Genomic DNA, 26,462 nt, shown 5'->3' on the forward strand with positions numbered 1-26,462 from the left:
TGCTAGTACCTCAATTCTGATACAATATTTCAACATTTTGAATCGTGGGTGATATCTCAGAACTACCCTCTTATCATTTGGTTCTGAGCTAAGTGAAATAACATTGCCTTTTGTTTAGAATGACGTCGCCTAACGTTCATTCTTTTGACGTCCAGTGTGAATTACATTACCATTAATTTATTTAACAATTGGCTTATTTGCATTGATAAGGCCCTATTTCAGGGATACATTTCTATAGCAACACATTTGCTTTTCAGAATATCGTTGTTTATTCCGTTGTCTCTATCAACAAAGATAGGCGTCAATTTTAGTTGTTTCTAGAAACGTTGAGGAATATTGTTTCGATTACGCATTTGTTTGGTGTTCCGATACATCATCTTTGCATACATCTTTGGCTAAGCGTGTATCTGTGCTTGCAGAAAATATTATGTGTAGTGGAAGTTGTTCGTTGGGTGATGTTGCGTGTTTAAATTATTTAGTGTATCTTAAACTGTGTGATTAACGACCAGGTTAATGTATGTTTTAATTTTCTGAAATGGCGAACATTGCTGCACAGAGAATCAAACGAGAATTCAAAGAAGTCATTAAAAGCGAAGAGGTAAATTCTAGTTACGTTTAATATATGACAAATATTGTTTCAGATGTGTTTATCAGAACTGAAGTTTGCCAATTTGTGTTTACAGTCCGTGGATATTATAGTGTCATAAACCTCCACCTAGTTTGTTTTTGTACGCTGACCTACTTTCACACGCAGGAACGCAATGGATTTAAAGGAGTTATTCTATCATGAGTTATTTGTGAAAGGGTGACGAGCAACATGCCTAACTGTGATAATATGTCACAGTGCATAGTTGCGGAAATATAGAACAGCATATGACACTGAGGAAATCCACTGTTAACGCGGTTTCTTACGTATCGCTAGAAGTGCTCTTGATAGTTCAGTCGCCGTGTAAACAGATGCAAGAGATGAAATTTATATATTTTTAGTGAACTAACATTGGCTAAAATCATGTGTTTTGGTGCGCTGGAACCTCTTTGTCCATACAGTAGTAGTAGTATATATAGTTTTTCATATTGCTTATGTAAAGTGAATTACTTTAGGGAAGACTTGATCCTTAGGGGATGGCAAGATTTAGCCACATGATTATTTTATTTATCATCTTACACACTAAGTCCGGAACTGTTATTGCAGGCAGACGTTCATTGACTCTTGGAGCTACAACGCTGTGAAGATTTGAAGGTCATTGTCATTTTTTAATCAAGACAGTCGTGTACTTGGTAGTTGTGCAAGTTTCTTGATCTTACATATGGGAATTAATGCTAATCCTTTCACTCGTTGGACACTGTGTGTTGTAACACTTTAGTGTGAGGTTTCTTCCCCCTTGATAAAGAAAATAAAGTCTGGAGCGGAGCCCCTTCATTTATCCTTGCTGATGTATGATACTTGCAAACATTGTGCATAGAAATATTCGTTGGAGGTGTCCCTGTTATAAAATGCAGACTTTTCACCAAGAAGAGGCAGATTTTCACATGATAACTCCAGTTACTCTTGTCTTCTGCCATCCTCTTCAGATTGCGTAATTTCTACTTGCCTTTATTTCATCTATCGTCTTGTATCTCCTCCTTCCTTTCAGTCTCCTCTCATGAACTAGACCTTCCAAAGTGTTGGTTAGTAGGCATTTCCACCTCATTGAATGTCCCATCCAGTTCTTCTTCCTTCCTCTTATAACATGCATCAGTCTCCTTCTCTCACCAACAATTTCTAGCACTTACTTTTCCATCCAGCTTGTCCTCTTCATTCTCCACTGCACCCACATATAAAATGCTTCTAGCCGTTTCTCATTATCTCATCTCACTGTCCATGTTTATGCCCTGTAGAGTGCCATGCTCCAGGTAAAACACCTGCCAAGTCTTTACCTCAGACTTTCATGTAGTGTGCCACATAATAATCTCTTCTTTATATTGAGTGCCTCCTTCGCAGTGGAGTGACTGTAAACCCCTGTGTGCGCTACAGATGAATCTGTTATCACAATCTTTATTTTATTTTCCCATTCATTGGTTTTTTGATGTCTCGACGAAATTGTTGCATTCCTACCTAACCTAGACATATAAAATCATTCATCTTGGCAACAAATTAGTGCTCTTCTAAGACATTTGTAGGTAAACAGACTAAAAAATACTGGTGGATACAACCAGAGAACTGTGTCCATGAAGATCACTGTTCATACTTGACTAGAAGAAAAAGTGAAGAAAGATGCTGTAATTCAAAATGCAGCATTATCACCTGACCCAAATGCTAGGCAGCCAATCAAAAACAGGAACAAGTTGAAAGTGAGCTCCAAAACCGATCATGTTTCTTTTTCAGTGTTTCCTGAGACTCAGCAAGACAACATTTAAGATCAGGTGGAATGTGAAGTCAATTTCAAAGAGTCAATGGCCACATTGTGCCACATTCTTCATTGGTTGCAGATTTGCACCCCACTTGTCAGCTCTGAGAATATTTTTAAAAGTTCAAGTCAATGGCAATTCTGATGACCTGTGTGGCACTGGAGCCTCTATCTCACCTGATTTGCACACCATGCTCGTACATATTTTACCATCTCAATCAGTGCAAAATGCTATTCTGGGTCATGACCCACCTTTTGGTCCCCCCTCCCCTCCTCCTCCTCCTCCTCCACAAACCCGCTCGCAGAGTGATCATTCAGTGGAATTTTAATTGGTATTATTGACATCTCTCTGAACTGCAACAGAGTTATTGCCATCCTACTTGACAGTCAGCATTCAGCATAGCCCTATACCTTCATATCTTACTGTTCCTACTGTTGACAGTCAGCATAGTCTTATAAGAAAAACTGCTCTCTACCAATCCCTATCCTACCTTCATAAATTACTGTTCCTACAGTAGGTATAAACTGTGCCACATGTAGAGGGCCATCAGGAGGACTCTGTATGCTCATTCTCACTTATGTTCACAGTGAGAAGGTGCTTTTTTTGCATTTGTAGTAGTAATCGCTGTGGTGGTTCAGATAACCACGACTTTCACCTTCCGTAATGTTAATGCACCTTTTGATAGAAAAATAATGTCCTGAGGTGATCAGCTTGAGGGCAGCAACTCCCTCCAGTCTTTCGCCCACTTGGGGATTTCAGTGTGAGGGAGCATCAGGCAGCGTGGAAGCGCTCTCCCAATGGAGCAGGTACTCTCTAATTTCTACCGCTAATCTCAGTGATGAAACCACTTGCCACTTTGTTTTAGTGCAGATCATGGCACTTCTCATGCACAAAAATCTCTGTGAAAGTCATCACTTTTGATGTACTTGTCACTTCCATGCCACTATTAATCAAGCCTCCCTCCCCCCACTTCCCCAGACAGTACTAATGTTATAATAAATGCCAGAAGAGAGCAAGTCACAAAAGAGATTGTTAACGATCTTTTTCAGATGTAAGTAGTACTCTAAAAATGGGCATTCTTAATTTTGAAAAAACACAGTATAATCAGTTCTGTAAAACACCTATTCATACCAACAATTGATGTAGCACATGAATTGGAGTCAGCAAATAGGGTAGAATGCTCCAAATTTTTTGGTGCACACTTACACATCGATGAAAACTTGTACAGGAAGAATGATATTGCTGAGCTTCCCAAACAGTTAAGTTCGGCTGTGTATGCTCTTCATGTAATTGCTGGTCTTGGAAGCAAACAAATAAACTTCCTGACATATTTTGCATATTTCTGCTCAGTAACATCTTACGCAACTATTTTCTGTGTTAACTGACCTATTAGGAAGTATTAATTGCACAAAAACGGGCAGTAATATACAGTATTCCCTCACAGTTGTCATATAGGTAACTCGTCAAGGAGTTTGGGTATTTTACTTGGCTGTCACAATACATATATTTGGTAATGAGACTCGCCATAAATAATCCATCACAATTTGAGAACAACAACGGTGTCCATACTTTTTCACTACAGGAAAAAAATACTTTTATTACCCATTATTAAAGTTGCCCATGACTCACAAAGGAATTCAATTGCAGCAATTAAATTTGTTTGATCATTGTCCAATAACATAAAATGTCTGACGGGTAGGTTTTAAATCTAAATTAAAATCATTTCTCCTGGACAGCTCATTCTATTCCATGGATGAATTTCGATTTGAGAAATGGAGTCACACGAGTAGGATTAAAAAAAATGATGTGTTTAGTAATATTAATACTACTCATGGTACATATTCTGTAAACTGACTCATTCCACAGCAGTTCAATAAAAGAATCATTCAGACTATCTATGGAACATGTAACTAACTAAATCAGCCAGCCACCATGCTGGGCATTTGTGAGATAACTTTAGTTCAGGTATAATCGGCAATGTCATCACAGATGACTTTGCTGAAGTCTTCTACGCTGCCTCATCATCAATTATTGTCTTTCTCCCAGGTATTAGCCAAGCTGTATGATCTATTTGTCCGCTAACGGCAAATGATTGCCCCCGGCCTCTTACTTAATGAGGTTATCTACCGACTCATCTGTCCTTGCCGAAAGCTTTGCATACCACTTGGCAGTTACATCAGCTTCTACTTTTTAATTACACAACTTCACAAGTGTGTAAATAGTGGGTGAATGATGAGTTTCTTTTACTGTAAACTGCCTTGAGCCGTGGAATGAATGAGGATTGTGTAGAATCCTCAACAAGGCTTAACACCGTGACTCAATTCACAGTCAAATGATGTTGCACTTCAAAATAGATCATAAATGCTACCTAATTATAGTTGCCAATCGTATCTGGTTAGAGAGGAATCCCAGTACCAAGGCCAGGCAAACACTTGGTTACTATTGACAGTGACAGACCAAGAAATCTTACAAAAATTTTACACAAATTGTTCAATAAATTGGAACATCAGTTGTGCTGTACCCTTTAATCACACATCCCATTGTCCACCCATTAGTGTGACTTCCTGGAGGACTGGACCATAACTGACCACCTAATGTAGTTGGGAATGACATACTGCAAGCCTTCAACATCATCGTCTTATTGCTGTCTGTTTCAATTTGCATAAGGAGTGTGATTCTGCCTGGCATCGACCACATCTTAACCTTTCTCCACGGTTGGGATTTCTGGAATGTTATACCAAATTTTTTTTACCACAACTTTTCGTTTCCTCTCCTGTTCATATGTGATGGTCAGTGCATCCCTCAGTTCCCCGTAGGTCCAAGAGATGGTGATCTTCGGAGCACAGTATTGAGCCTACGCTTTCTGTGATAGCCATCAGTAAACTCCCCCGTGCGGGTCTGGTGGTTAGAATAGGCCTGAGGTATTCCTGCCTGTCGTAAGAGGCTACTAAAAGGAGTCTCAAACATTTTGGCCTTTATTTGATGGTCCCCTGTAGGGTTTGACCTCCATTTTTCAAAATTTTCCCGAAAGCAAGCAAATTGGGGAAGGGCACCTTACATGGTGCATCTTGTCCATTGTGTGCTGCGACCTGTCACTTCCTTCGTCGACATGGATCTGCACTTCTGATCATTCTCCAACTTTTGAGTGAGGTCACCCTCTTGGGTGCATTTTCCTCTATCCTCTTTGCAGTATCGCTTTCTGTGCTGTTGACGATAATGGAATTCTTAGCTTGTTTGCGTCTGGTATCCAGCACGGTAGCCAGTACCCTGTTGGTTGTAGCCCCCTGACCACACAGATGGCTCTTCTATTGCCTGCACCATTAACTACCCATGTATGCCAAGGAGTAGATGCCCCTCACCCTGGGGCTTTGGGACTCCTGGCAGTGGCCATCCTGTCAGGTGACCTATCCTGCAGCTGGGTGGCATCTGTGAGGAAGGCCCCAGGTCAGAGTGGGTGGCATCAGGGCGGATGACATGCCGTGAAATGTAGTACGTCATCTCTTGCTGGTCGTCAACAAACATCAGCAGTCTCCAAGTGGTCAAGGTGTAACTTCAATGCTAAGAAATACGAACCCAAATCGTCCCCCCCCCCCTCCCCCCTCTCCACACACTGGCCACACCATTGGAGGAACACCAAGCTAAGGATGGCAGCAAAGCTTATTCATTCCGGTACCTTGTATGAAGGAGAGTTGATGGGAAATCTTTCTTGTCAATGAAACATCTTATTATTTTTGTGGAGCATTTAGGGGACAAGTTTGGGGAGATGGGGGGCTTGTACACACTACGGTCAGGGTCGGTCTTGATCAAAACAGCATTCTCTGCCCAGTCATGGGCATTACTTGCCTGTGACAAGCTGGGGATGTTTCTGTTTCCATCATACCCCATAAGAGCTTAAATATGGTCCAGGGTATCATACTTCAAAGGGACCTTCTTTTGCAGTCTAACGATGAGCTGTGCACCAATTTAGAGCGGCAAGGTGTCCGTTTCATCCAGTGCGTCCACTGGATTCCGAGGGATAATCAGGTTGGCTCCAGTGCCTTTATCTTGGCCTTTGAGGGTCAAGGTGATGGTCTACCGTTGTGATGTGAAGCCATATATCCCTCCCCCTATGCGGTGCTTTAAGTGCTGGGAGTTCGGCCATATGTCTTCCCACTCTACTTCCAGCATCACTTGTTGGGACTGTGGATGTCCTTTTCATCCCAATACTCCATTGTACCTCACCTGCCATCTGTGTCAACTGCAGAGAGCACTATTCGCCTTGCCTGCCAGACAGCAGGGTTCTCCAGAGAGAAGGCTACACACGTCATCCTCTGCCGCTTCTACAATGTTTCTACCATCTTCCGTTGCGCTACGTACACTCTCAGAGCCATCAGACTCCACATGCCCCCTTGATGGTGGTGGGGGGGGGGCACTTCCCTCCCTGTTGCTCCTGCACATTCTACTTCAGGAGCAACACCCCCCCTCCCCCCCCCCCCCCCCCCCCAACCATCGGAGATGTCGGTCCCCAGTTTCCAGCCGGAAAAGCGTAAGTTGTTTTCGGTTCCTCTTGCCAAGAATGGATCCCGTGGGTTACTCCCTTCCCAGATCCCTACCAGGGGCAAAGCTGACACCTGTCAGTGGCTTCAGCAACCACAGGTAGCTGGTCGTAGGACTTCGCAGTCAGTCATCAGGTACTGAGACTGAATCAGTGAAGCCCTCCCAGTCGTACCAATGTGAGAAGCAGCGACAGAAACCTAAAACAAAAAAGACCCCCAAGAACCAAGGCATTTCGGTGACACACCATCACTACCTCGAAGTTCTGTGTCTGAGGATGAGGTGGAGATTCTGCCGTCAGCTGAGGACCTAGATCTTGCTGGGCCCTCAGACACAATGGATGTCGATCGCACAGGTACCCATATTGTGCCAGCAGGTAACCCTGAGGCTTAGACAGCTTCATTGAGTGTTATATGCCTTTCCAGTCTCATGATCACATAATCATCCAGTGGAATAGTGGCGGTTTTTTCCACATCCTGGCTGAGATATGGCAACTGTTAAGCTTTACACCTGCTTCCTGCATTGCCTTCCAGGAAACCTGGTTCCCAGCAATGCGGACCCCTGCCCTCTGCGGTTATAATGGATATTACACGAACTGTAATAGAGTGTCATGTGGAGTTTGCGTTATGTCCTAAACTCAGTCTGTAGTGAAACAGTGCACCTTCAAACCCCTCTTAAAGCTGTGGCTGTCAGGATAAGGACGATGCAGGAAGTAACTGTCTGCAATGTATATCTTCCTCCGGATGGTGCAGTACCCACGAATGTCTTAACTGCACTGATTGATCAACTCCCTAAACATTTCTTACTTTTGGGAGATTTTAATGCGCATAACCCCTTGTGGGGTGGTGCCATGCTTACTGGTCGTGGTAGGGAGGTCGAAAATTTACTGTCCCAACTCGATGTTTGCCTCTTAAATACAAGTGTCACCACACATTTCAGTGTGGCACATGACACGTATTTGGCCATTGATCTCTTGGTTTGCAGCCCTGGCCTTCTCCCATCTATCCATTGGAGAGCACATGATGACCTGTGTAATAGTGACCACTTCCCAATCTTCCTGTCACTCCCCCAGCACCATGCCCACGGACGCCTACCCAAATGGGCTTTTAACGATGCAGACTGGAAGCCTTTATCGCTGCTGTCACCGCTGAATTTCCCCCACACAACCCCCCCTGCGGGTTCGGGGGTACGAATAGGCCCGCGGTATTCTTGCCTGTCGTAAGAGGCGACTAAAAGGAGTCTTCAAAGTTTCGGCCTTATGTGATGGTCCCCACTTGGGTTTGACCTGCCATTTTCAAAATTTCCGTTGTTAGTGCGTGCCATTTGGGGAAGGACGCCTTACGTGGTGTTTTTCTATTGGCCCATCGTGCACCTCCATCTTGCATGCTATCTATTGTCGTGTGGAGGGATTTACACCCCATGTCTTCTGGGTTGCCTCCTCGTCTTGTGCGCAATCCCCTTCTTAGCGCCCACGGCAACTGTGGACCCTTTCAACACCTAAAATCCAGCACGGTAGCCAGTCCGTTGTGGTGGGGTCGTCATGTACCCTCTTGGTGGTAGCCCCCTGACCACGCAGGGATCGCACTACAGATGCCAGAGCTGTTTCCTCCCCATGCATGCCAAGGAGTATGTGCCCATCTTGTCTGGGGCACGGGGACTCCGGGCAATGGGATATCGGCCAGGTACCCGTTGCTTTGGCTGGGTGGCGCCCTTGGGGAGAGCCCTCGTTCGGAGTAGGTGGCATCTGGGCGGATGTGGCGCAATGAAGCGCAATAAATCTCACCAAGCTGGTGGTCGCACTGCCACCAGCGTCTCTAAGCGAGGCAAAATTGAATTCGATGCTGCACAATATGATCCTCAGTCGTTCCCCTCGTTGGCTGCGCCATGGGAGGGACGCAGATCTAGTGCCAAGCAGGAGCCTTATGTACCACAATACCTTGTCTGCAGCAGGACTGATGGTGACTCCTTTCTTTCGACAAAGCCTATGTTTTTTGTGGAACACCTGGAGGATAAGTTTGGGGAAGTGGCGGGTTTGTCTAAAATGAGGAATGGGTCCATCCTCCTCAAGACGGCCTCCCCAGCCCAGTCACGGGCGTTGCTCTTGTGTGATAAGCTGGGAGACGTCCCTGTTACCGTCACTCCCCACAGTAGCTTAAATATGGTCCAGGGGATTATTTACCATCGCGACCTCTTGTTACAGTCCGATGACGAGCTGAGAGCTGACTTGGAACGACGTGGTGTGCATTTTGTCCGTCGTGTGCACAGAGGACCCAAGACCAACAGGGTGGCCACCGGTGCCTTTATCTTGGCCTTCGAGGTTGCTGTATTGCCAGGGAAGGTCAAGGTAATGGTTTACCGTTGTGACGTCAAGCCATATGTCCCTCCCCCGATGCGGTGCTTCCAGTGCTGGAAGTTTGGGCATATGTCCTCCCGTTGCCCATCCAGTGCCACATGTCGAGATTGCGGACGCCCCTCTCATCCCGATTCTCCATGTGCGCCTCCGCCTGTCTGTGTCAACTGTGGGGAACACCACTCTCCATGCTCGCCGGACTGCCCCGTTCTTCATAAGGAGCGGAAGATTATGGAATTTAAGACCCTGGACCGGCTTACTTATCGTGAGGCAAAACTGAAATTTGAAAGGTTGCATCCTGTCCCTCTTCAAACTTCTTATGCTGCAGCTAAGTTATCGTCGCCCTCGCGGGCGGCAGTTGTCGCCTCCTCTGTGCCGCCTTCAGTTGGCCCTCGGGGCCGTCCATCTCTGTCTGCCCCCCTTGTGTCTGGGGGCAAGCCTTCCTCTGTTGCCCCCTTAGCAGTTGGGGGCAAACCCCCTTCTGTCACTCCCCCCGCACATGCTTCAGGAGCGACATCTGCTCCAAAACCAGGGGGCTCGATCCCTCCCCCTCCCCCTTCTCTGCCGGCTCCTCTCTCGCGGAAGGGGTCCCTCAGGGCCCTCCCTTCTTCCGTTTCTTCTGCTACCCCGCCGGATGTCAGCCAGTGGCTGAAGGTTCATCCACCTGCTGGTCGTAGGGCTTCTGCGTCGTCGTCAGCCTCCGACGCTCCTTCAGAGAAACTCTCCCAGCCCTCTAAGCCAAAGGACAGACGCGAGAAGAAGGACCGGAACGTGTCCAAGAAGAAGGACGCTCCGGCAGTTTCAGTACCACCTGCTGTCAATAGCTCTGGCTCTGGGGATGCGGTGGAGATCCTCGCCTCTGCCGCGGATCTCGCCCTCACGGAACCCTCGGGGACCTCTCCTATGGACACAGCTGACTCTCACTCGGTGGCGGCCGTTGACTCTGCGGCACCGTCTGCCTCTTAGTGGACTTCACGCCCTCCCAGTCCCTTCCTGCTTCCATTCTCCAGTGGAATTGCGGCGGTTATTTCCGCCACCTGCCTGAGCTCCAGATGCTTTTGAGTGTTTCCCCTGTTCTGTGCATTGCTCTTCAGGAAACTTGGTTTCCAGCAATGCGGACCCCTGCCCTTCGCGGTTATCGGGGATACTATAAGAACCCCGACATGTCTTGGCTGCGCTGCTGGCTCAACTCCCGCCGCCATTGCTGCTTCTGGGCGATTTCAATGCCCACAACCCTCTATGGGGTGGGACTGTCTCCGATGACCGTGGTCGCGCTGTGGAGCATGTGTTGGCTCAGCTCGACCTTAGCCTCTTGAACACCGGTGCTCCCACGCATTTCAGTGTGGCCCATGGCTCGTTCTCGGCCATCGATCTCTCTCTTTGCAGCCCCGGACTTGTCCCATCCCTTCACTGGAGAGTTCATCCTGATCTGTGTGGTAGTGACCATTTTCCCATCTATATGTCACTGCCCCAGTGTCATTCTTCTGGGCGCCTGCCCCGCTGGGCTCTCAACAGGGCTGACTGGCCGGCTTTTACTTCCGCTGCCACCATTGCTTCTCTCCCACAGGGTGACATTGACGAGGTGGTCCGTGTCTTGACCACGTCAATTATTTCTGCGGCCGAGACTGCCATCCCTCGCTCTTCTGGACTCCCTCGGAGGAAGTCTGTCCCCTGGTGGTCGCCGGAGATTGCTGAGGCTATTCGCGACCGTAGGCGGGCTCTCCAACGTCATAAGCGGCACCCGTCTCTGGAGACCCTCATCGCCTTTAAGAAGCTCCGTGCCTTGGCCCGTCGTCTTATTGCATGGCGTAAGCAGGAATGCTGGGAGAGGTACATTTCATCCTTGGGCTCCCGTGTCTCCCCGTCGCTCGTGTGGTCCCGCATCCGGCGGATTTATGGATACCAGACCCCTATGGGTGTCCCTGGAATCTCCCTGGACGGCGCTGTCTGCACGGACGCCGCCACCATTGCTGACCACCTTGCCACGCACTTTGCTACGAGCTCTGCGACTGCAACTTACCCTCCTGCCTTTCGCTCTCTAAAGGAGCGCGCCGAGCGGACGCCGTTATCGTTCCACACACGTCGTTCTGAAAAATACAATGCTCCTTTCAGTGAGAGGGAATTCCTCGCTGCCCTCGCCAATTGCCCTGATACAGCGCCAGGACCGGACTGCATCCACGCGCAGATGCTGAAGCATCTCTCCAGGGACTGCCAGAGCCACATCCTCACCATCTTTAACCGCATTTGGAGCGAGGGCGTGTTCCCGTCGCAATGGCGAGAGGGTGTTATCGTTCCCATCTTGAAGCCCGGTGCGGACCCTCTGGCGGTGGACGGCTATCGTCCCATTACACTAACCAACGTTTTGTGCAAATTGCTCGAACGTATGGTGGGGCGGCATTTGTGTTGGGTCCTTGAGTCGCGCGGTCTCCTCGCTCCATCCCAGGGTGGCTTCCGTCAGGGCCGGTCTGCTGCGGACAATTTGGAGCGGCTGGAATCTGCTATCCGTACGGCCTTTTCCCGCCGTCAGCATCTTGTTGCTGTATTTTTTGATCTGCGGAAGGCATATGACACAACATGGAGGCATCATATCCTTGCTACGTTGCGCGAGTGGGGTCTTCGTGGTCAGCTTCCAGCTTTTCTTCAAAACTTTTTATTGCGCCGCTCTTTCCGGGTGCAAGTCGGTGCCGCCTCTAGTTCATCTTATATACAGGAAAATGGGGTCCCGCAGGGCTCGGTATTGAGCGTTTCCTTATTTCTAGTGGCCATTAATGGTCTGGCTGCAGCTGTGGGGTCGTCGGTGTCTCCTTCTTTGTATGCCGACGACTTCTGCATCTCATTTAGCTCAACGACTACGGGAGTCGCCGAACGCAGGCTGCAAGCAGCCGTTCGCAAGGCGGCATCATGGGCTCTGACTCATGGTTTTCAGTTCTCTGCAGCCAAGACTCAAGTTATGCACTTCTGCAGGCGTCGGATGGGTCACCCTCATCCGGAACTTTACCTCGAAGGTCACCTACTTGAAGTGGTGGACACTAGCCGCTTCTTAGGACTCGTCTTTGATGCCCGGCTCACATGGGTTCCTCATATTACTCAGCTGAAGCAAAAGTGCTGGCAGCACCTCAACGCCCTCCGCTGCCTGAGCCATGCGTCTTGGGGTGCAGATCGCAGCACGCTGTTGCGATTGTACAGAGCCCTTGTGCAGTCCAGGCTTGATTATGGGAGCCTGGCCTATGGGTCTGCATCGCCCTCAGTGTTGACGTTGTTGGACCCCATACACCACTGTGGGGTTCGGCTTGCAACTGGTGCTTTCCGTACGAGCCCCGTGGATAGTCTGCTGGTGGAGGCCGGGGTTCCCCCGCTGCGGATTCGCCGCCACCGACTGCTCGCCGACTATGCTGTCCACGTGCATTGCTCACCGGGCCATCCCAATCATCGCCTGCTTTTCCCTGCCAGGGTCCTCCCTCTGCCCGACCAGCGACCTAGGTCTGGGCTTTCCATTGCTGTCCGTGTCCAGTCCCTGCTGTCGGAACTGGGGTCGTTCCCTCTTCTGCCGCCCTTCCGGGCCTGTGCACCCACGCCTCCCTGGTGTATGACCCGTCCGTCCGTCCGCCTGGACTTGGCACGGGAACCCAAGGACTCGGTTCCGCATGTGGCCCTCCGTCACCGTTTTCTTGCGCTCGTCGCCTCATTTTCAGGCTGTGAGCCTGTCTACACTGATGGTTCCCTGGTGGATGGTCGTCCTGCCTACGCTTTTGCTCACGCTGCCCATGTTGAACAGCGCTCCTTGCCGGCTGGCTGCAGTATTTTTACTGCAGAGCTGGTGGCCATATAGCGCGCTCTTGAGCATATGCGTTCCTGCTCAGGTACGTCCATCGTCCTCTGCAGTGACTCCCTGAGCAGCCTCCAGGCTATCGACCGCTGCTATACCTCTTCTCCTCTGGTATCCTTTATTCAGGAGTCTGTTTTTACCATTACCCGCTCTGGTCGTTCGGTGGTCTTTGTTTGGACGCCAGGTCACGTTGGCATCCCGGGGAATGAACGTGTTGACAGGCTGGCCAGAGGGGCGGTCGACGCCCCCACTTTGGCGATCGGCCTCCCGGCTCGTGATTTGCAGCTGGCGTTGCGCCGTAAGGTGCTTCAGATGTGGCGTGACGAGTGGCGTAGCCTGACTTCTCCGAATAAACTGCGGGCTGTCAAGGAGACGACCGATGTGTGGCAGTCCTCCCTGCGGGCTTCTCGCAGGGACTCTGTCATCCTGTGTCGGCTCCGCATCGGCCATACCTACCTGACGCACGGACATCTTTTGCGTCAGGAGGATCCCCCCCTGTGTCAGTGTGGGTCCCGGTTGACGGTCGCGCACATTTTGTTGGAGTGTCCCCGCCTGCGCATCCTCCGGCAGACTTTTAATCTCCCGGGCACGTTGCCTTTGGTTTTATGCGACGATGCCTCCATGGCTGACGACATTTTAAATTTTATCCGTGGTAGTCCTTTTTATGGTTCCATTTAGGGGGGACCTGTCCCTTTCCCTTTCTGTGTATCTTGTCCTCGAGTGTCTCATTGGTTGCAGATTTTAATGTGTGTATTCGGATGGTTGACTCTTTCCCAATTTTTGTACCCATGGTCAGTCCACCAGTCTCCGACCCTCTTATTTTCTTCCGTTTCTTTCTGTCCAGTGTTCGTCTGTACTCTTCTTGTCTCTAGTGTTCGCTGACACATTGGTGTTCTTTCAGTGACTGGGGGGAGGGGCGTCTCCTCCCCCCTTGGGGTTTTACCTGTTCCGTAAATTTTGTTTCGCCGGTTTTTTGGAATGGGGGACTGATGACCTTAGCTGTTTAGTCCCCCTTAAACATCCCAACAACAACAACATCCCCCACACAATGCTATCAATGTTGTCGTTGAGCAGGTCAGTACGGCAATCGTTTCTGCGGCGGAAAATGAGATCTCCTGTTCTTTAGAGTGCCCCCGGTGAAAGACAGTCCCTTGGTGGTCGCCGGAAGTCGCTGAGGCAATGAAAGAGCGTCGGCGAGATCTACAGCGACGTAAGTAGCATCCTTCCCTTATGCACCTAATAGGATTTAAGCGGCTCGGTGCCCACGTTCGCCTGCTTATAAAACGACAGAAACAGGAGTGTTGGGAGAGATAAGTCTTGACCATTCAGTGCTATACATCACCTTCCCAAGTCTGCACAAAGATCAGACGCCTTTTGGGTACCAGATCCCAACAGAAGTCCCTGACATTAACATCAATGGCAGGTTATCTACCAACACAAACACGATTATTGAGCACTTTGCTGAGCACTATGCTCAAGTCTCTGTGTGAGAGAACTACTCCCCAGCCTTTTGTATCCTCAAACAACAGATGGAAAGGAAAGTCGTCACATTCACTACACACCAACGTGAACCCTATAACTTCCCATCTACAGAGTGTGAGCTGCTCAGTGCCCTTGCACATTGCCCCGACACTGCTCCTGGGCTGGATCAGATCCACAGTCAGATGATTAAACATCTCTCATCTGACTACAAGCTACATCTCCTTGTCATCTCCAACTGGATCTGGTGCGATGGTGTCTTTCCATTGCAATGGAGGGAGAGTACCATCATCCCAGTGCTCAAACACAGTCAAAACCCACTTGATGGGGGTAGCTACTGGGGCATCAGCGTCACCAAATTTCTTCATAAGCTGCTGGAACGTATGGTGTTTAGGCAGTTGGGCTGGCTCCTGGAGTCACGTGGCCTATTGGCTCCAGGTCAGGGCGGATTCTGCCAGGGTTACTCTACCACTGTGTCCCTAGAGTCCGCAATCAGAACAGCCTCTTCCAGATGCCATCATCTTGCCGTCTTTTTGGACTTATGTAAAGCATACAATAATACCTGGTGACGTCACATCCTTGCCACACTGTATGAGTGGGGTCTCCGGGGACCGCTCTCGATTTTTATCCAAAACTTCTTGTGCCCCATACTTTCCGTGTCCATGTCGGTGCCTCCCATAGTTCTCGCTGTATTCGGTAGAATGGCGTTTCTCAGGGCTCCTTATTGTGTGTGTGTGTGTCTTTTTATAGTGGCCATTATCGGTCTGTATTTCGTACTGCTTCTCCAGTACTGGTGTCGCTGAGCGGTGCCTACAGGGAGCCATTCACAAGGTGCAGTCATGGGCTCTACCCCATGGCTTCCATTTTTCAGCCGCAAATTTGTGTGTCATGCATTTATGTTGGTGTCACACCGTTCATCCACAACCAGACCTCTACTGTAATGATGATCCCCTTACTGTAGTGGAAACACATCGATTCTTAGGCCTGGTTTCAACGCCCGAGTGACTTGGCTACGTCACCTTCCACAGTTTAAGCGGAAGTGCTGGCGGCCCTCCGCTGCCTGAGCAACACCAATGGGGGTGTAGATCGCTCTATGCTGCTGCAGCTCTACAGAGCTCTTGTTCAGTCCTACTTTCACTGTGGGATGGCGGTTCTGTGGCGTCCTCAGCATTGTGTTTACTCGACCCATTGCACCACTGTGGGATTTGCCTAGTGATGGGAGCTTTTAGAACGAGTCTGGTGGAGGCCGGAGTCTTCCATTGAAGGTTACGCGTACACAACTGCTGGCCAGTTACATTGTAGATGTTCGTAGTTCTCCTGCGCATCTGAATTACCTTGCCCTTTTCCCAACCATGGCGATTCATCTCCCGCATCGGCAGCCTGGGTCAGGATTTATGATTGTGGTTCGTGTCTCCTCCCTTCTGCCTGAACTAGAGTCCTTCCCGTTACCACCTTTCCTCGAGGTCCATTCATGTACACCCCTATGGGGTACACCTAGGCCTTAGATTCCTTGGGACCTTTTGCATGGCCCTAATGGCTCCATTAACCCTGCAGCTCTCCGCAATCACTTTCTCTAATCTCGACATGTACTGGGGCCATGAAGTAGTTTACACCGACAGCTCGGTGGCTGATGGTCATGTAGGCTTTGTGTATGTTCATGGAGGAAATATAGAACAGCACTCCTGCCAGATGGCTGCATTGTTTTCACTGCCGAGCTGGTGACTATATCTCATGCTCTTGAGCACATCTGCTCACAACCTGGTGAGTCATTTCTGCTGTGTCCTTGAGCAGCCTACAAGGTATCGACCAGTGCTACCCTCATGATCCTTTAGTAGTATCCACTCAGGAGTCCATCTATGCTCTGGAATGGTCCCATCATTCAGTGGTGTTTGTGTGGACCGCAGGACACGTCGGAATCCCAGGCAGTGAGCTTGTCAACAGGCTACGCAGAAATCGCTTCTGGAAATGGGCATCTCCGAAACTGACCTGCTTTCTTTTTTATGATGCAGGGTTTTTCGGGTTTGCAAGGCGGAATGGCATAACAGTACGCACAACAAACTATGTGTCATTAAGGAGACTACGAATGTATGGAAGTCTTCCATGCAATCATCTTGCAGGAAATCAGTTGTCCTCTGCTGGTTCTGCATTGGCCATACGTGGTTAATGCATGATTACCTCCACTGTCGCAAGGACCCACCTCGGTGTCAGCTGTGACTCACAAATGATAGTTGTCGACTTCTTGGTGCACTGCCCACTTGTAGCTGCTCTGCGACGGACTTTTATCTTTCCCAGCACCCTACCTTCGGTGTTGGGTGACAATGCCTCAACAGCAGCTTTACTTATACGTTTTATTCGTGAGAGTGGTGTCCCTATGCGTCTCCCACTCCTCCACTCCAGTGCTTTTAGGGTGGAGGTTTTAACGTGTTGCACAGTGACTGGTTTCTCCTTTTTATTCTCATTGTCAGCCAGCCATGGTAATCTGCTCTCTTGTTTTGATCTCTTCTACATGTTTCTCGCATCTCTCTGTGGTTTTCTTGTCCTATTTTGTCCATTTTAGTGTTCGTTGCCCTTCTGTCATTCTTGTGGTTTTCTTCTTTCTTCCAGCTGTTTTTTTGTATGTCTCTTTTTTTTTTTTTTTTTTAAAGCCTCCCCTTGTGGAATTATTTTAATCGGAATGAGGGACTGATGACCTAGCCATTTGGTTCCCCCCCCCCCCCCCCCCCCCCTCTTTAAACCAACCAACCAACATAAGTCTGGAGAGGGTGGTCAGGGCTTTACTTCTAAAGCTGTTTTTTGAAAACAACAGCAATAGCTATTCACAAGTATTGATGTGTTAAAGGAATATGGAGAGATCCTCTTACCACACTGCGTTTGAAGAACGTGATTTGGAGGTTCTAATTAACTGGAGATTTGGGAATTGCTCATGGGAGAGGCTAAAGGCTAATTTTGCCACAAATTATTGAGGAAGTTAACTGTTACCGAGGCTGAGAGTGCTGGACTCACTGTGTGATCTTAAGCAGTGTACAAGCTGACAATGTTGAACATTCCTTAGCCCACCTCTCCAGAAGTGCTATGAACAATTGTGAAGTGGTACCTATACAAACTTTCAAGCCATCATGGATGTAGATGGTCATCACATTCAGCAACATCTGTAACCTTGAATATAAACATGGTACGCAGTGCAGTCCTCTCATGTGGAAATTAAAATGTGTTTCTTTCAACGGTTTATTTGTTATTTCTGTTCCGCATATCCTTGCAAGTGTTTGCTTATAACTTCAGTATCCTGTTATCATTCATTTTTCAAGGGACATACATAAGACGTAAGTCATTGCCTACCACAATCATATTTTACTTACCGTCCATGACTTGGGCTTCCAGGACTCCCTACCAATTTCAGTTTTTATCCCAGCGGTTGATTCAGCTTAGAATTGGTACTTCACCTTGTGCTCTACGGATCCAGGAGAATGGCATCCTGCAGAACTCTGTGCTGTCACCGTTGAATCTCCCCTAAATGGGAACATCGATTTAATGGTTGAGCAGATGACCTTTCTGCTGCAGAAAACACGATCCCTCGCTCCTTAGGGTGCCCCCAGCAAAAGGCAGTCCCTTGGTGGTCACCAGAAGTCGCTGAAGCAATTAAGGAGCTCAGCAAGCTCTATAGTGGCATAAGCAGCACCCTTCCCCGGAGCACCTCATAGCCTTTAAACGGTTCCGTGGCCACCTTTTCCAACATATCAGACGACGGAAGCAGGAGTGTTGGGAGAGATACGTCTCGATCATACAAAACCTTCCCAAGGCTGGTCAAAGATCAGGTACCAAACCCCAACAGGTGTCCCTGGTGTTAACATAAGTGGCTTATTATCTACCGATGCAATCACGATTGCCGAGCACTTTGCTCGAGTCTTTGCATCGGAGAATTACCCCCCATCCTTTCACACTCTCAAACAGTGGCTTGAAGGGAAAGTACTCTTGTTTGCTACACACCACAGTGAATCCTATAACACCCCTTTACAGAGAGGGAGCTCCTCAGTGCCCTTGCACAGTGCCCTGACACTGCTCCTGGACCAGATCGGATCCACAGTCAGATGGTTAAACATCTCTCATCTGACAAGTTACATCTCCTCATCATCTTCAACTGGATCTGGTGCGATGGCGTCTTTCCATTGCAATGGTGGGAGAACACCATCATTCCGGTGCTCAAACTTGGTAAAAACACAATTGATGTGGATAGCTGTTGTCTCATCAGCCACACCAACATTCTTTGTAAGCTGTTGGAACATATGGTGTGTCAGCAGTTTGATTGAGTCCTGGAGTCAGGTGGCCTACTGGCTCCATGTCAGGGCGGCTTCTACCAGGGTTGCTTTACCACTGATAATCTTGTGCCCCTTGAGTCTGCCATCTAAACAGCCTTTTCCAAAAGCCAACACCTGGTTGCCACTTTTTAGATTTACGAAAACCCCCCTGTGGGTTCGGGGGTAAGAATAGGCCCACGGTATTCCTGCCTGTCGTAAGAGGCGACTAAAAGGAGTCTCAAACGTTTTGGCCTTGTGAGATGGTCCCCTAACGGGTTTGACCTCCATCCTTCTAAATTTTCCGAAGAGCGAGCCGATTGGGGAAGGGCGCCTTACAAGGAGTGATGTGTCCATCATGCATTACCATCTCTAGCCAGGTTTGTCGTCATCGCTTAGCAGTCCCGCTCACCTACCATCTCTTGGGCGTGGATTTGTTCTTGGGTGCAGTTTATTGCAGTCTGCTATGCTGTGTCGCTTTCTGCGCCAGTGACGATATTGGACTACATCACCTGAAATCCAGCACGGTAGCCAGTCCGTTGTGGTGGGGCCGTCATGTACCCTGTTGGTTGTAGCCCCCTGACTACACAGGGATCGCTCTGCTGATGCCAGCGCCGTTAACTCCCCACGTATGCCAAGGAGTAGATGCCTATCTCCTTGGGGCATTGGGACTCCCGGCAATGGCCATCCTGCCAGGTGGTCGTTGCTGAGGCTGGGTGGCGCCCGTGGGGAGGGCCCTTGGTCGGAGTAGGTGGCATCAGGGCGGATGACCCGCAATGAAGCGTGGTACATCATCTCTTGCTGGCAGCCAGCCGCCAGCAGTCTCTAAGCGTTCCAGGGCTCAATACAACGCAACTACGTATGACCCCAAATCGTTCCCCTCCCTGGCTACACCATGGGAGGAACGAAAGACTAAGGATGCCAGCGAACCATACTCGCCCCGCTACCTGGTGTGTACGAGAGCTGATGGTGAATCCTTTACATCCATGAAGCCTCAGTTCTTCGTCGAGCACTTAGAGGACAAGTTCGGGGAGGTGGAGGGCTTGTCCAAAATGCGCTCGGGCTCGGTTTTGATCAAATCGGCGTCCTCCGCCCAGTCCCGCCGGTTACTCGATTGTAACAAGCTGGGGGATGTTCCGGTTACAATCACGTCCCATAAGAGTCTTAATATGGTCCAGGGCATAATATTCCATCGGGACCTTCTATTGCAGTCCGATGACGAGCTTCGCGCCAATTTAGAGCGGCGAGGTGTTCACTTCGTCCGGCGCGTACATCGTGGTCCAAGGGATAAGCAGGTTGCCACCGGTGCCTTCATCTTGGCCTTCGAGGGTGATACTTTACCTGAGAAGGTCAAGGTGATGGTCTATCGTTGTGACGTCAAGCCATATATCCCTCCCCCGATGCGGTGCTTTAAGTGCTGGAAGTTCGGGCATATGTCTTCCCGCTGTACTTCCAGCCTCACATGTCGAGATTGTGGACGCCCATCACATCCCAATACTCCATGTGCTCCGCCTCCCATCTGTGTAAACTGCGGAGAGCACCACTTGCCTTGCTCGCCGGAGTGCAGAATCTTCCAGAAAGAGCGCAAAATCATGGAGTATAAGACCCTGGACCGCCTGACATACACTGAGGCAAGGCAGAAGTTCGAACGCCTCCATCCTGTTCGAATGACTGCCTCTTACGCCGCGGCTACTACTGTTATGGCCCCATTAGGTCTCCCTCACACTGCCACCTCTCAGAGCCGGAATGCTACACCTGCCCCCTTGATGGTGGGGGGCACTTCACTCCCTGCTGCTCCTGCACTACCTGCCTCAGGAGCGGCAACCCCTCAACCATCGGGGACATCAGTCCCCACTTCTAAGCTGGGGAAGCCCCAAACTCCCCCGGCTCGAATAGCACGGAAAGGGTCCCTTGGGTCCCTTCCTTCCCAGGTTTCCGCCTCTGGGAAGGGTGACGTCAGCCACTGGAAGAAAAGCAGACCAGCGGCTGGTCGCAGGGCTTCCCGCTCCTCCTCCGTCCCGGAGACTGACTCGCTGGAGCCCTCCCAGCCAATGAAACCCAAGGACCAGAGAGACAAGTTGAAGAAGAAGACCTCTAAGGCCAAGGACCACGCGGTGGCATCCACCCCACTGCTCCCTACAGGCTCTGCGTCCGAGGATAAGGTGGAGATCCGGGCGTCCGCTGAGGACCTGGATCTCGCCGGACCCTCAGACACCATGGAAGCAGATTGTACTGGTCCTCCATCGGTGGCAGCAGGTGACCCAGTGGCGTGATCTGCCTCCTCGGCCCCTTCACGCCTTTTTCGGACATGGACAAAGCGATACTCCAGTGGAACTGCAGCGCTTTTTTCCACCACCTCACCGACTCATCAGCAGTCACCCTTTCCTCTGCATTGCCCTACAGGAAACTTGGTTTCCGGCAATGCGGACCCCTGCCCTACGTGGGTATCGGGGTTATTACAAGAACCGGGCAGCTTATGAGAGGGTATCTGGTGGAGTCTGCGTCTACATCCTTAACTCTGTCTACAGCGAATGTGTACCTCTTCACACACCTTTAGAGGCTGTCGCTGTAAGGATGTGGACGCCTCAGCCTATTACTGTCTGCAGTTTGTATCTTCCGCCAGATGGTGATGTCTCGCGTCATGTGTTGGCTGCATTGATAGCACAACTGCCTCCTCCTTTTGTGTTACTGGGCGACTTTAACGCCCATAACCCCCTGTGGGGTAGCGCCGCGATTACTGGCCGGGGTAGAGATGTCGAGACTCTTCTCTCGCAGCTTGACCTCTGCCTCTTAAACACGGGAGAGCCGACACATTTCAGTGTCGTCCATGGCACATTTTCGGCCATCGACCTTTCTATCTGCAGCCCCGGACTTTCACCATCCATCCACTGGAGTGTTCATGACGACTTATGTGGTAGTGACCATTTCCCCATCTTTCTGTCACTACCACAGCGTCACTCTTCTGAACGCCCCTCCAGATGGGCTCTGAATAGGGCTGATTGGGGCTTGTTCTCCTCTCTCGCCACTATCGCACCTCCTTCCCCTGCCACCATTGATGCGGTGGTTCAGTCGGTCACCACCGGCATCGTTTCTGCGGCGGCATCTGCGATTCCCTGTTCATCCGGGTCCCCTCGGCGGAGGACTGTGCCTTGGTGGGCGCCCGAGATCGCAGAGGCGATTAGAGATCGCCGGTGGGCTCTTCAACGCCATAAGCGGCACCCGTCCTTGGAGAACCTCATCGTTTTCAAACAGCTCCGTGCCCGTGCCCGACACCTTATTCGCCAATAGAAGCAGGAGTGCTGGGAACGGTATGTTTCCACCATTGGCGTCCGTACCTCTGCATCGCAGGTTTGGGCTAAGATTAGGCGACTCCATGGCTATCGGCCACCTGTCTCTGTCCCTGGGCTTTCGCTGAATGGAGTGGTGTGTACTGACTCCGACACGATTGCGGACCGGTTAGCAGTGCATTTTGCTCAGTGTTCCGCATCTACGAATTACCCACTGGCCTTCCGCTCCCGGAAAGAGCGGTTGGAAATTTGGAGGCTTTCCTTTCACACGCGCCACGCGGAGTCGTACAATGCTCCTTTCAGCGACTGGGAATTCCAGAGTGCCCTATCTGCTTGCCCTGATACGGCTCCTGGGCCAGACCGCATCCACAGCCAGATGCTGAAACACCTCTCTGTGAATTGCCAGCGACGCCTCCTAGATGTTTTCAACCGCATCTGGGTTGAGGGTGTGTTCCCGTCTCAATGGAGAGAAAGCATCGCCCTCCCCGTGTTGAAACCTGGCAAGAACCTGCTGGAGGAGGACAGCTACCGCCCCATAAGCCTCACCAACGTTCTTTGCAAGTTGCTAGAACGTATGGTGAGCCGGAGGTTGAGTTGGCTCCTCGAGTCTCGAGGCCTTCTGGCTCCGTCTCAGGGTGGGTTCCGTAAAGGCCGCTCTGCCGTCGATAATCTGGTCTCCCTAGAGTCTGCCGTCCGTACAGCCTTTGCACGCCGCCAACATCTGGTTGCCGTCTTCTTCGACATGCGGAAGGCGTACGATACGACTTGGCGATATCACATCCTGGCCACACTTCATGGGTGGGTTCTTAGGGGCCCGCTCCCGATTTTTATTCAGAATTTTCTGTCGTCTCGTTCCTTCCGCGTGCAAGTTGCTGCGTCCCATAGTTCCTCCCGGGTCCAGGAGAACGGGGTCCCACAGGGGTCCGTCCTCAGTGTCTCCCTGTATTTAATTGCGATCAATGGGCTCGCTGAGGTGGTGGGATCGTCCGTCGCAGCTTCGTTGTATGCAGACGACTTCTGCCTCTACTACAGCTCCGCTGGCATTGCAGTTGCTGAGCGCCAGCTGCAGGGCGCTATCCGCAAGGCGCAGTCGTGGGCTGTGGCGCACGGCTTCCAGTTTTTGGCCGCTAAGACCTGCGTTGTGCATTTCTGCCGGCGTCGCACGGTTCACCCTGAGCCACGCCTTTACCTTGACGGTGAACCTCTTGCTGTGGTAGAGACGCATCGGTTCTTGGGACTGGTATTTGATGCCCGGTTGACTTGGCTGCCTCATATTAGGCAGCTTAAACAAACATGCTGGCGGCATTTAAACGCTCTCCGTTGCCTTAGCCACACCGGATGGGGTGCCGATCGGTCCACCCTTCTCTGGCTGTATCAAGCGCTGATCCAGTCCCGCCTTGATTATGGGTGTGTGGCTTATGGTTCGGCATCGCCATCAGCGTTGCAATTGCTGGATCCCATCCATCACTGCGGGATCCGACTCGCCACAGGAGCATTTCGGACAAGCCCTGTTGACAGCTTACTTGTGGAGGCTGGTGTTCCTCCATTGCGGATCCGGCGCGACCGACTTCTGGCCGCTTATGCTGCCCACGTTTGTAGCTTGCCAGGGCATCCCAACTACCGTCTCCTGTTCCCGCACTCGATCGTCCATCTTCCAAACAGGCGGCCCCGGTCAGGGTGTACGATCGCGGTTCGCATCCGGGCTCTACTGTGTGGGATTGAGTTTTTTCCTCTCCCGCCTGTTTTCCGGGCCAATCTCCGTCTGCCCCCTTGGTGTGTGCGCCGCCCATGCATTCGGCTGGATTTGGCACAGGGTCCGAAAGACTCGGTCCCTCCTCCGACCCTCCGCCGCCGCTTTGTTTCTCTCCTTGCCGAGTTTCCCGGATCTGTCGTGGCCTATACCGACGGTTCGATGGTCTCTGGTCGCACTGGTTACGCTCTTACTCTAGAGGATCATTGTGAGCAACGGTTGCTGGCACCCGGGAACAGTGTATACACTGCCGAGTTGGTTGCCATCTATCGCGCCCTAGAGTATATCCGCTACCGCTCAGGTGAGTCCTTTGTCATCTGTAGTGACTCCCTGAGTGGTTTACGAGCTCTTGACCAGTGCTTTCCTCGTTCCCGTCTGGTGATGGCCATCCACGAGTCGCTCCATGCTCTTGCCCGTTGCGGCCGCTCCGTGGTCTTTGTTTGGACCCCAGGTCATGTCGGCATCCCGGGCAATGAGTGGGTTGACACGCTGGCTAAACAGGCAGTGAGTTCACCGGCTCTGGAACTCGGCCTTATGGAGTGTGATCTCCTGTCGCTTTTGCGCCAGAAAGTGCTTGGTGCCTGGGGTGACGAGTGGCGCACCCTGCCCACGCCCAACAAACTTTGGGCGGTGAAGGAGACGACCGGTGTGTGGCGCTCCTCCATGCGAGCCTCTCGGAAGGACTCTGTCGTCCTCTGCTGGCTGCGCGTTGGCCACACGTGGCTGACGCACGGGCATTTGTTGCGGCGGGACGACCCATCGCTATGTCGCTGCGGGGCAGCTCTGACGGTGGTCCACATTTTGGTGGACTGCCCGCTTTTAACAGGACTCAGGCAGACGTTTGCGCTGCCTGATACCCTCCCTGCCCTTTTATGTGATGACGTTGCTATGGCGGACCTCGTGTTGAGTTTTATTCGGGCAGGGGGTTTTTATCGTATGATTTGAGTGTTTGTCCTTTTATTTCCTGTATTGACTTGGGCCTTTGGCCTGTGGTTTTAAACTGTGGGTTTTAATGTCATTTGGTGGTTGGCTTTTCCTTATTTTCATGGTCGGCCAACCACCTTCATGCTCGGTGTGATTTTAGTTCCATTTGTCTGGTCTTTGTCTGTCTTTCTTGTATTGTGTCGTCCCTTGTCTCAGTTCTCCGTTTTTAACGACTGACAGTTTTTATTTCGTGTGATTTTATCGTGGAACAAGGGACCGATGACCTTAGCAGTCTGGTCCCTTCAATCCCACACCCAACCCCCCCATTTACGAAAAGCGTATGACACAACCCGGTGACATAATATCCTTGCCACATTATACGAGTGGGGTCTCAGAGGCCCGCTTCAGATTTTTATCCAAAATTTCCTGTTGCTTCGTACTTTCCATGTCCAAGTTGGTGCCTCCCATAGTACCTGCCATATCCAGGAGAATGGGGTCCCACAGGGCTCTGTATTGAGTGTATCTCTCTTTTTAGTGGCCATTAATGGTCTAGCAGCAGCTGTAGGGTCTCTCACCTTCTCTGTATGCAGACAACTTCTGCATTTCGTACTGCTCCTCCAGTACTGGTGTCGCTGAGCAGCACCTACAGGGAGCCATCCACAAGGTGCAGTTATGGGCTCTAGCCCATGGTTTCCAGTTTTTGGCCGCAACGTCATGTGTTATGCACTTGCGTAGGCATCATACTGTTCATCCAGAACCAGAACTTTACCTTTATGATGGTCAACTCACTGTGGTGTAGACATATTGATTCTTAGGACTGCTTTTCAATGCCCAATTGAGTTGGCTTCCTCACCTTCGTCACCTTAAGCGGAAGTGCTGGCAGCACCTCAGTACACTGTGCTGCCTTAGCAACACCAACTGGGGTGCAGATCGCTCTATGCTGCTGCAACTCTACAGAGCCCATGTTCATTCCTACATTGACTATGGGAGTCTAGTTTACGGTTCGGCGGTGCTCTCAGCATTGCGTTTACGCGACCCAGTGCACCACTGTGGCGTTCACCTAGCAACAGAAGCTTTTAGGACGAGGCCGGAGTTCCTCCATTGAAGGTTACGTGTGCACAACTGCTGGCCACTTATGTTGCACACATTCGTAGTTCTCCTGCACATCCGAATTACTGGCTCCTTTTCCCATCTGTGGCGGCTTATCTGCCGCATTGGTGGCCCAAGTCAGGGGTTCCAATTGCAGTTCGTGTCCGATCCCTTCTTTCCGAACTGGAGTCCTTGCCTTTACCACCTATTCTTGAGGTCCATTCACATACACCTCCATGGTGTACACCTAGGTCGTGGATTTGCCAGGACCTTTCACATAGCTCTAAGGACTCAGTTAACCGCGCGGCTCTCCACTGCCACTTGCTCGTGATTCTTGACATGTACCGAGGCCACGAAGTGGTTTGCACCGACAGCTCAATGGCTGATGACAGTTCAGACAGCTGCTACAACATATGATATGAGAATTTCATTAATATACAATACTTGCTGTTGCACTGGTTTTGAAGGGATGCAGGTAGTTAGCACCTGAAACTCTCCCATTTGATATTGTTATATTGAAGAGAAAATGTGGGGGCAGTCAGAAATG

The 26,462-nt window shown here is 50.4% G+C and overlaps 1 protein-coding gene across 1 annotated transcript in view; it reads left to right on the forward strand.

Moving 5' to 3' along the window:
* The first annotated feature begins 340 nt into the window (after positions 1 to 340).
* LOC126365816 (ubiquitin-conjugating enzyme E2-22 kDa) overlaps positions 341 to 26,462 on the forward strand; it is a 98,269-nt gene continuing 72,147 nt past the window's right edge. The window contains exon 1 of the mRNA XM_050008408.1: positions 341 to 598. Within this exon, the coding sequence (XP_049864365.1) occupies positions 536 to 598 (63 nt within the window). The 5' untranslated portion in view covers positions 341 to 535. The remainder of the gene's footprint in view (positions 599 to 26,462) is intronic.

The sequence above is a fragment of the Schistocerca gregaria genome, chromosome 4, assembly GCF_023897955.1.
Source record: "Schistocerca gregaria isolate iqSchGreg1 chromosome 4, iqSchGreg1.2, whole genome shotgun sequence".
In the NCBI taxonomy this organism is placed as follows: domain Eukaryota; kingdom Metazoa; phylum Arthropoda; class Insecta; order Orthoptera; family Acrididae; genus Schistocerca; species Schistocerca gregaria.